Below are 11,162 nucleotides of genomic sequence, written 5' to 3'. Positions count from 1 at the left end.
ATTCGCTTGGGTTCTAATAAACTCCGGTTAAAACCTCCCCTAACGGCGACTTGCTATAAACAGAGTTAAGGATAAATTGAGTTGGGGTAACGTTAACTCGATAGCAGACCAGCCAAGCCATGAAGGAAAACAAGGTTAGTATCTGTGATAGTAAATTTTCTTAGATATTTTTATAGTGTCCGTTAGTGATGTTTTCCCGTTTTGGAATAAAAATTAAGGATTTAAAGGAAAGTCTTACCCGTAATGTTATATCTACCATATCTACCTGTACCTGCCGAGATTTTCTCGAGAAACTGGGGATAAACATGTTTAAATTTTTAATTACTTATATACCTACTTATTCTGCAATATTCATTATTTGTGAAAGTCAATTCACCTTAAAATTAACAGGCCTAAATTGGGTACTGATAGTAGGTATGCTTCGTTAAGTTATCGTAAGTCAAATGGTTCATAGTGCCTACATTTATGTCAATGATGGTTCCATAAGTCTTAATACTTTGATGAATGATTTGATAACAATCAGTGTTTCGATGGTACATTAAAATTTTAGCTTTTATAATTAGACTGCATTAAGCCTCTATGTAATAGTCAAGATAATGTTTCTTTACACTACAATTCCTAGGAACACTCTGTCTCAGTACCAAAGCTATTAACTAGGGTTAGTTACATACATTAATTCTAAGTAAGCTGATGCCACGTGTGGCCGTTCTTGTTAGTGAAGTCTTGGTCGGGTATGACACATAAAGGGTGGCCTTTATTGCATTGCCTTTAGGGTCATGTTCCTGTAAAGAGTTATGTTGGAGATAATTGATTTTTATCATTGCTTGCTATACTATGAAATTTGGGTAAAGGGTACAAAATTTGATGAGAAGAAATGTTCATTTTCGTTGTGACATAAAATTAATTTAGGGAAAGTAGAGCTGTCTTAGAGTGGTATTGCATAGGTCTGGGTTGTGTTTTATAAAAGAGCCAACCCGTTAGAAACAAAGAGTAACATTGAATACAGGATACAAGCGTGTTAAAAAATGCGACCTGAAAAGTGTTCTTAATAGAACATTCCAAAAAATAATGTTAGATTGACCTGTTCTACTATTTGATTTAATATTTTATGCCGAGTACATAACTTTTAACTATTCTCTTCACAAGCTATAAGGATTTAGGGCGTTAAATATGAAAGTTGCAATAAAAAAGTCAGTGTTTCTACAGCTCATCCTTCACTTTATCCATCTCACTAAAGTGCACGGCGTGCCTGACCCCATGCGCCAGCACCACCAGGCTCAGCGCCATCGGGTGCCAGCTGCACGGGTCCTCCAGCACTTTCCGCGACAGTTCTAGGATGCTCTCCGCTTTTTCTGGCTCCTTTTCTAGCAGGTATCTGAAAGAAAACAGAACATTTTTTGTAACCAACTGCCTACATTAGGGACTAAGTAGTACAGAACATTTTTGTAACTTTAAACAAAGTGCCTAAATTAGAGGCTAGTACCTACAAATAACTTTCTCGATTATATGAACTTGAACAGCAGCATTAAGGTACTAGCTATTCTTTGAAAGAAGACATCGGGAGATATTATGCATGCCTTGAATATCTAAAAATTTAAAGACGTTTGCGAAGCGCTTAACGCACGCGGGATCCACGTAGGGATTTCACCCTCTTAGAGGCTTGCGTCTAACAATATAGGTTGGTGATAATACGGATAATCATGATGATGATGATGAGAAGATAGTTCTCGGTTCCCGTCAGGTTGGGCAGTTTAAATAGACTACGAACCTAATTAGATAATGGTAAACCGATCGATGCAGTGGCTGGTATTCGAGCTGGGATCCATCCATCCGTCGTTATCCATCTTTAAAAAGCGGCCGTATTTAGGCGATTTATGACGTATTAAAAAAAAACTACTTACTAGATCTCGTTCAAACCAATTTTCGGTGGAATTTTACATGTACATCATATATTTTTTTTAGTTTTATCATTCTGTTATTTTAGAAGTTACGGGGGGGGGGGGACACACATTTTACCACTTTGGAAGTGTCTCTCGCGCAAACTATTCAGTTTAGAAAAAAATGATATTAGAAACCTCAATATCATTTTTGAAGACCTATCCATAGATGTACCCCACACGTATGGGTTTGATGAAAAATTTTTTTTCTATTTTTTTTCTATTTTTGTGTGAAAATCTTAATGCGGTTCACAGAATACATCTACTTACCAAGTTTCAACAGTATAGTTCTTATAGTTTCGGAGAAAAGTGGCTGTGACATACGGACGGACAGACAGACGGACAGACAGACAGACAGACAGACAGACATGACGAATCTATAAGGGTTCCGTTTTTTGCCATTTGGCTACGGAACCCTAAAAATCGACCTCATGAGTTACTTTTCAGTACATAATCACATAATTCCTTACCTAGTGCGATTAGCTTCATAGTTAAAGTTCTCAGCGATGCAGCCTCGCACGTCGATCCATGAGACGACTTTCCGGAACCAGTGACGGCGGAAGAACTCCTGGTAACCCAGCAAGCCACAAAGAGCAACTGAAACCAATCAAGAGGTTAGACTCTTTAACGAATGAGCAACAAGCATATGGAAACTTATAGAGGATCGGAGGTGTAGAGACATGGCGGTGGCGCGTGAATAGTGTCAGCATTTTGTATACAGGACAAAGGAACGGCAGCAACAGTCAGTCGCTGAGCGAAGAGCATAGAGTGAGTACAAACCTTAACATAAGTACGTACGTACCGACGCGCCGTCTTGCATATATTGTATTTATATTTATAGATTGTAGCCTTGTGTATTTAATTTCGGAGTCATAATTAAATAAGTGATATAAAATTTGACCTTTTGTTTACTTCATCTACCGGTCATCAATACCGAAATTGCAGTCGGGTTGCAGTCCGTCTGTATCGGTCCTAAATAGGAATCCGGGTTCCTTTTTGATGCAACTGGAAAAGTATAGTAAGCCTCAATAAGAGATCTAAAATATAGAATTAATCATAATCAAGTTTTATCCGCAAGAATAAGTGACCATGGCCTCTGTGCCCGACGCAGAATACCAATATAGCACAAATTGAAATATTTAATAGGTAGGTACCTACTTATTTTGCCTTCTTTCGTAGTAATATAATTCACTTTTTTGGTAAAATGGTTATACATAGGTATACACGTTATTAAACACGATTGGGTACCTACTGAGTTTAGTAGGTATTATAAGTAGAATCATATGAAGTATCAATAAAAAATATGGCGTGATAAAAGGTAGGTAACCTAGAAAGCTTTTATTTCACAGAGTTTTTTACGCCCCGAAGAACATAACTCTGTGGATATACTGAAATAAAAATATTCGCATATTACGCTACGAGTAGGTAGGGTAACGGCACCAGTGGCCAGCCGGGTACCAGTGGTCAGCCTTTTGAGCCGTTTATTGGTCATAAATATCTGGTATATTCGTTTAAACAAATCGCGAGTACTCAAATAGGAGCTTTGATTCCTTATTGGTTAATACGTCACACGACAGGTGCGGTGAGGGAACGGGGGGAAGAAATATACTCGTTCATACAGGTGCTGTTTGTCGACGAGTGCAATAGTGTCATGTCCGCCATATTTTTTACTGCACGTGGTGTTCTCTTAACAGGCAAGAAAAACTATGTTTTAATGTTAAAAGTTAATGTTTTTGTTAATGATTGGTTTATTTATTAGTTTATCTATTAAATTGCATTATATTTGAATGAAAATATCAATTTTTCACTTATAAATTGAGGGGGCTGGCCACTGGATAACACTTTTTTCCAAAGAATCCAGTGCCCAGCCCCCCACGGCTGACCTTTGGGTTATTCGTTTATTTTATTATTTTCGAGCCAATGCGACCGTTAGGACCGTTAAATTTACATTTTCAAATTTAGTTAGGCATGCCCTAGTCAATTTAAAGTAAAACCCAGTAGTCAGCCGCATTTGAAATAACGTTTTAATGCGGCTGAGCACTGGGTTTCGCGGATCCAGTACTCAGCCATTGACCTTGCTTGGTACGTCGCCGCCAAAAATATGTCCACATTTTTAAACCCTATCTCATTGAAATAAGGTTCAAAAGTGTATACATATTTTTGACGTTAACTATACATAACTATCATTTTGCTTTTTCCTGGTCGGTATATGACTGTTTATTAATGATAATTAGATCTGCATAGACTCGATTAATTATTTTTTACCGAATACCTACTAGGAACATAATTATATATTACCTGATTTACCTCATTAATTTTTGACGGATTAATTATTAGAAAATAAATATTGCAATTCTTAGTTTGCAAGAATAATTAAGTACCTATGGCCAACAAATTTCATGTCATAAGAATTGTATGTACCTATAAGATTTTTTATTTATTAAATAAGTAAACAAGTAGGTAAGTAATACATATGTATATGCAAAAAAATTATAAACTAAAATTAAAAACTACAACTAACTAATAACAATAACTAAAATAGTAATAAAAAATAGATATTTGTATAACATCGTTGATTTTGATATATGCAAAAAATTATAAACTAAAATTAAAAACTACAACTTACTACAATAATGATAACAAAAATTATAAAAAAAAAAAATATTATAATATCGTTGATTTTGATATAAATATGAGTGATTTTGATCGAATTATTATGAATAGTTTATATAGGCTGAGTACTGGGTACACAGAGGCTGCTTACTGGATTTTGGAGGCTGACTACTGGAGAAAAGTGCCACTTTTTGTTTAAACTTAATTAGAGATATTATAAAGAGGATTGTTATTTTTTTAAATATTTTGTTTTAAAACTATGATAAACAATTGATCTAACCATGTCATTTTTTTAATTATCCGACTAATCCTGTAGAAATGCCGAACGTTCAAACTTAAAAAAGTCGTTATAAGGCTGACTACTGGTGCCTTTACCCTATACGGGAGTTATAAAAAAGTTATCAAATTGTACTGATATTTAACGACGTTATTTTCATTTGTCTTAATAATTCCCGTTCTTATTGTGCTCCATATATTTATCATGATACTTATGTCTGATTGTCTGTATTGAAATAGGAAAATATCTGGGTCGTGCATACAGTAGCGAATGTTGGCTCGTCGAGGTTCTTAATATGTTCAACACTGTTAACACATTCACTGCCAGTGACCCCTAGGCAGGTTCTCTGTTCGGACGCGAAAAATTGCCTTTGAACAAACGGTTTTCCCGTGTCATCGGCTACGCTAGTAGTGCGTAGCTCGCACTGGCAGTGAATGTGTTAACATGAGACATTCTTATGGCCACCCCAAAGTAGCATATCCCGAGCGTCAGCACCTAGTCAGGCGTGTCTCACACCGCGATTTCGTCGCTTTGCTACAGGTAGCTAAAAGTACATCCGTTCCGGCCCCAATTTTGGAGAAAGCCATAAGCCGCGCGTGGCTCTGTCGCCACCTAGCGGCCATATCTGTGCTGATCGTAACAGACGCGTTTTGTTAGAGAGTGAGTCTTCTGTACTTAGTACTATTATTTATTCTGTGACCTAGTCAACTTTAAGGCTGATGCTCGCTTTCCATAGCGCTGACTAGACGCCGACGCTCAGAAAACGCTATTGTGGGGTCGGCCTTACTGTGCTCCATCCAGATGTCCCTGTTGAAGTACCCGCGGCGCGCGAGATACACCGCCTCACGGTACATGCCGGCACATAACGCCTCCATCAGCTGTTCGTCTTCGTCCGGGTCGTGCAAGTAACAACGGCGGACGTGGCGAGGCACCATTATATTCAACATTCTGTTATATAAAAAAAATATTGAGCCTATATACGTCCCACTGCTGGGCACAGGCCTCTCATGCGCGAGAGGGCTTGGGCTATAGTCCCCACCCTAGCCGAATGCGGATTGGGGACTTCACATACACCTTTGAATTTCTTCGCAGATGTATGCAGGTTCCCTCACGATGTTTTCCTTCACCGAAAAGCTAGTGGTAAATATCAAATGATATTTCGTACATAAGTTCCGAAAAACTCATTGGTACGAGCCAGGATTTGAATCCGCGACCTCCGGATTGCAAGTCGCACGCTCTTACCGCTAGGCCACCAGCGCTTATTCTTACCGCTAGGCCACCAGCGCTCATTCTGTTAACATGAGAAAATCTTTACTTTACAGACCGTCCCATTTTTAGGGTTCCGTACCCAAAGGGTAAAAGCGGCCAAGTGCGAGTCGGACTCGCCCATGAAGGGTTCCGTATTTAGGCGATTTATGACGTATAAAAAAAAAACTACTTACTAGATCTCGTTCAAACCAATTTTCGGTGGAAGTTTACATGGTAATGTACACCATATATTTTTTTTAGTTTTATCATTCTCTTATTTTAGAAGTTACAGGGGGGGGGACACACATTTTACCACTTTGGAAGAGTCTCTCGCGCAAACTATTCAGTTTAGAAAAAAATGATATTAGAAACCTCAATATCATTTTTGAAGACCTATCCATAGATACCCCACACGTATAAGTTTGATGAAAAAAAAAATTTTGAGTTTCAGTTCGAAGTATGGGGAACCCCAAAAATTTATTGTTTTTTTTCTATTTTTGTGTAAAAATCTTAATGCGGTTCACAGAATACATCTACTTACCAAGTTTCAACAGTATAGTTCTTATAGTTTCGGAGAAAAGTGGCTGTGACATACGGACGGACAGACAGACGGACAGACGGACAGACGGACAGACAGACAGACAGACATGACGAATCTATAAGGGTTCCGTTTTTTGCCATTTGGCTACGGAACCCTAAAAACGGGACCCTATTACTAAGACTCCGCTGTCCGTCCGTCCGTCCGTCCGTTCGTCCGTCCGTCCGTCCGTCCGTCTGTCACCAGGCTGTATCTCACGAACCGTTTTCACAGATGATGTATTTCTGTTGTCGCTATAACAACAAATACTAAAAACAGAATAAAATAAAGATTTAAGTGGGGCTCCCATACAACAAACGTGATTTTTGACCGAAGTTAAGCAACGTCGGGCGGGGTCAGTACTTGGATGGGTGACCGTTTTTTTGCTTCTTTTGCTCTATTTTTTGTTGATGGTGCGGAACCCTCCGTGCGCGAGTCCGACTCGCACTTGGCCGGTTTTTTTCATTTTGAGGTACGGAACCCTAAAAATCGAAAAATGACAAATAAGGGGCATAGTTTTCCATACACCAAATTGTGTAAACATACTTTCTATTGTGTTAATATCTAAAGAGAAAATGGAGACGTTTGTATGGTGATGCGAACGTCCCGTTTCCTCTTAAGACTAACCTGTGACTGAGACTGTAGGAGAAGGAAGGTGCGCGCGCATACAGGACCTTCTGGCAAAACTTGTCGTAAACGCACGGCCTTAAGGTCTGCGTGTCTTCCAGCGGCGTGGGGTTGTAGATTATTTCACCCAGGCAGTAATCTGGAGAAAATACATTTAAATATAGTTTGTGAAAACTGGCGTCAAAGTTAAAGTATGGTAAAATTACATTGCTTATATCATCTACACCTGCATTTTTAGGGTTCCGTAGCCAAATGGCCAAAAACGGAACCCTTATAGATTCGTCATGTCTGTCTGTCTGTTTGTCCGTCCGTATGTCACAGCCACTTTATTCCGAGACTATAAGACCTATACTGTTGAAACTTGGTAAGTAGATGTATTCTGTGAACCGCATTAAGATTTTCACACAAAAATAGAAAAAAAAGAATTTTTTTTTTGGGGTTCCCCATACTTAGAACTGGAACTCAAAATTTTTTTTTCATCAAACCCATACGTGTGGGTTATCTATGGATAGGTCTTCAAAAATGATATTGAGGTTTCTAATATCATTTTTTTCTAAACTGAATAGTTTGCGCGAGAGTCACTTCCAAAGTGGTAAAATGTGTGTCCCCCCCCCCCTGTAACTTCTAAAATAAGAGAGTGATAAAACTAAAAAAAAAAAATATGATGTACATTACCAATATTACCATGCATACTTCCACCGAAAAGTGGTTTGAACGAGATCTAGTAAGTAGTTTTTTTTAAAACGTCATAAATCCCCTAAATACGGAACCCTTCATGGGCGAGTCCGACTCGCATTTGGCCGCTTTTTTATGTGATAGTCAGCAAACGAGCAGACGAGCCGTCTGATGGGATGCGGTCATCGCCATCCATGGACATAAGCAACACATCACAGGAGCCACTTAAGCGTTGCCGACCCTTGAGAACCCTAAATACCCGCTTCTTGAAGAATCCACCTCCTCCTCCTGAAGAGTTTGCCGATGTAAGAGCTGTAGTATGTATCTGACTAATCATGCGATATTGCATGGTGCTGTCAATATTCAACGGTACCCAGTTTAAATATGCTTTAACATTACCTGAATCATCAATATTAATAGTGTATATCTGAGACTCTATAACCTCCTCAGTATACTTTAAAAAAATCTCTTTCGGAAATTTAACTTCATCCATATCTTGTTCATATTCATTGAGGGACACATTGCTCAAAATCCATTTTTTGAAAAGATTTCCTTTAAATTCACCAATGGCTTCTACTTGGAGATCCTCTTCTATAAGAAGATGACTAGCTGAAAAAGTGTCACATATATAACTACAATCCAAAAACTTAAACCTTATGGCTCGCAAACGATTTCATAGGGCCTGTGTAGGACTACACTTTGTAACCCTCAATGAGGGAGGCTCAGTATTGTGGCAGCCGAATTTTGGCGTTACCGCGTACAGACTTAAATTGCCGTGCTCAAAGAAGTTTTTTTTAGAATATGCTGTATCATAAAAAAATACGCAAAAGCGCGGGAAAAATGTATGGGAAATACGGCTACTTTATACCGTGTTTTATCAGAATGGCCGTGAATTTCCGTATTTTATGGCAATTACTAATTACTGTATCAGGAACAACACCGGGGAGGCCTATTTATATCATCATTGGATTTCAGTGGCTTATTTGTAGACTTACCCCTTTTCTGGATATGCCCCCAGTCCAGAGGCTTAATTTGTTTGGCAAAATAGTGTGACATAATATTATCCGCTTGCAATATTACACTCTTTATTAACTTCTCTAGGTCCTCCTGTATTTTGTTCTTGTTTTCGATCATAGTTCTCTTGAGAATAGCTAAAAAGGTCATCGTTATTACCAGCAATTCACTAAGTTGAAACCTTTCAAGTTCGTATTATAAGTATACCTAATGTCACTTCCATAATATAATGAAAACCTACAGAGATTTCCAAAGATATATTCCGTGGAGCGCCCTAGTATCACACGTGTGATACTTATCTCAGTTTGGGTCGTAGCGACTCAGTATCAGTCAGGGGTGTACCTTTGTTTTGTCGACAAACTTTTCATCGAATATTATTTCATCGACAACGATTCATCGAAACATTAGTACTCGTAATATTGTTTGGCGTTATTTTGTTTCATATACTACTTATTTCAATTTTTCTTACTGCGTAGAAATACTATTCAATGAATATTACTTGATCGCTGATTCGTTTCAAATTATTTTAATTGACTCAACTACTAAACATTGCAATTCATTTGTTCGACGTATTACTTTAATACATTTTTATATGTCGTACTACACATTTACATTTTTCTGTTGTAAGAATTTTAAAATTATGTATATAATTATCTCATACAAATATGTATAATAAAACTAAGTAGGTTTCGGTTAGGTTAGATTAGAACTGAGAACCCACACAGAAACGAACGGCTTTCAAAGTAGGTTTAGGTTAGGTGAGAACTGCAACCCCACACAGAAACGAACGGCTTTCAAAGTAGGTTTAGGTTAGGTTAGAACTCCGACCCCACACAGAAATGAACGGCTATCAAAGTAGATTTAGGTTAGGTTAGATCTGCCACCCCACACAGAAACGGACGGCTTTCAAAGTAGGTTTAGGTTAGGTTAGAACTGCGACCCCACACAGAAACGAACGGCTACCAAAGTAGGTTTAGGTTAGGTTAGAACTGCGACCCCACACAGAAACGAACGGCTATCAAAGTAGGTTTAGGTTAGGTTAGAACTGCGACCCCACAAAGAAACGAACGGCTATCAAAGTAGGTTTAGGTTAGGTTAGAACTGCGACCCCACACAGAAACGAACGGCTACCAAAGTAGGTTTAGGTTAGGTTAGAACTGCGACCCCATACAGAAACGAACGGCTTTCAAAGTATTACAAATATTAAATAAATATGAAATATTACAAATTGAAATAATATTATGCGTAATAAATTTTATTAAATGCAATCCAAAATTAAATAAGAAAACCCGAAAAGAAATACCACGATATAAACTATATGCATAATAACTCGAGTACCAATTAAAAGTCCGAGATTTAAATTTACTAGTATCGATTCTTCGACGCAATGACTTGTCGATGAAATGAAAATACTTGAAACGTTGTCTTCGAAATAACATTCGATGAAATGTCTGTCGGCAATTCAAGGGTAAACCATCAGTCAGGTTTGTGTTACTACAGATCAATATGGGTTAAATTGCTTTGCATCAATTTGTTGTCTGGTGGTCGTTCGACGGGATATGTATGAACTCTAAAGTTTTGTCTTATTGCACTAATCGTTTGATCACATACCTTTCATATAGAACATTCCCAAAGCACCATTGATGTCTGTTCTGTTGGCGACCAACACGAAATAGCGGAGCATCTTATCTAGACTCCGCAAGTAGTAATTCGCGTCCGCACTATCAGGAACCACATCTTCCGGCTTGAGATATTTCTCTGGAAAACTTTCACCTTTGTAGCCTTGACACGAACTGAATTGAAACATTAATAAGAATATAATTGAATATTTTGTAATCATGACGGCTATTAATCACTACAGACGAATACTACTGAGCCTTTTTGTTTGTGAAAGTGTGAAAAATCAATTTTAAATGGACATGTTTTCATTAAGTGGTTTCATGCTCAGTGTTTGAGTATTTTTCAATGAAGCGAGAATATGTAAATGTTTAAATCAATAAGAAAGACACCAAAAGACATTACGGTTGGTATAGTTTATACGTTTGAATATACTTTTGAGCTTATTTTCGTAGTGTTCGTTTGGTTTTCAACAAGGAATAATTATAGTATCGTCATGTTTGTCATACCTCATTGATTCTTAAGAGTAGTAACATTCAAACGTAGTAAAGCCTATTATTATTTAATAAGTAGGTAT

General features: G+C 37.8%; 1 protein-coding gene across 1 annotated transcript; it reads right to left on the bottom strand.

Moving 5' to 3' along the window:
• Window positions 1-1,197: 1,197 nt before the first annotated feature.
• On the bottom strand, window positions 1,198-10,857 carry LOC134658031 (uncharacterized). The gene is made up of 7 exons (XM_063513637.1): window positions 10,580-10,857; window positions 8,950-9,105; window positions 8,354-8,563; window positions 7,280-7,418; window positions 5,615-5,775; window positions 2,408-2,534; window positions 1,198-1,375 (listed from the first exon to the last, which is right to left on the bottom strand). Exons 1-7 carry the CDS (start codon window positions 10,806-10,808, stop codon window positions 1,201-1,203), a joined length of 1,197 nt encoding a protein of 398 aa, XP_063369707.1. The 5' UTR covers window positions 10,809-10,857; the 3' UTR covers window positions 1,198-1,200.
• Window positions 10,858-11,162: the final 305 nt, after the last annotated feature.

Source organism: Cydia amplana, chromosome 21, assembly GCF_948474715.1.
Source record: "Cydia amplana chromosome 21, ilCydAmpl1.1, whole genome shotgun sequence".
Classification (NCBI taxonomy): domain Eukaryota; kingdom Metazoa; phylum Arthropoda; class Insecta; order Lepidoptera; family Tortricidae; genus Cydia; species Cydia amplana.
Note: the sequence above shows the minus strand (reverse complement) of the source record. Positions and strands in the feature narration are given on the sequence as shown.

Coding starts and splice junctions, on each gene's coding strand:
- LOC134658031 (XM_063513637.1), bottom strand. CDS start 10,808: ATGATTACAAAATATTCAATTATATTCTTATTAATGTTTCAATTCAGT. Junction 8,564..8,949: donor GGGGCATATCCAGAAAAGGG/GTAAGTCTACAA, acceptor ACACTTTTTCAG/CTAGTCATCTTCTTATAGAA. Junction 5,776..7,279: donor TCCTACAGTCTCAGTCACAG/GTTAGTCTTAAG, acceptor TTTATATAACAG/AATGTTGAATATAATGGTGC.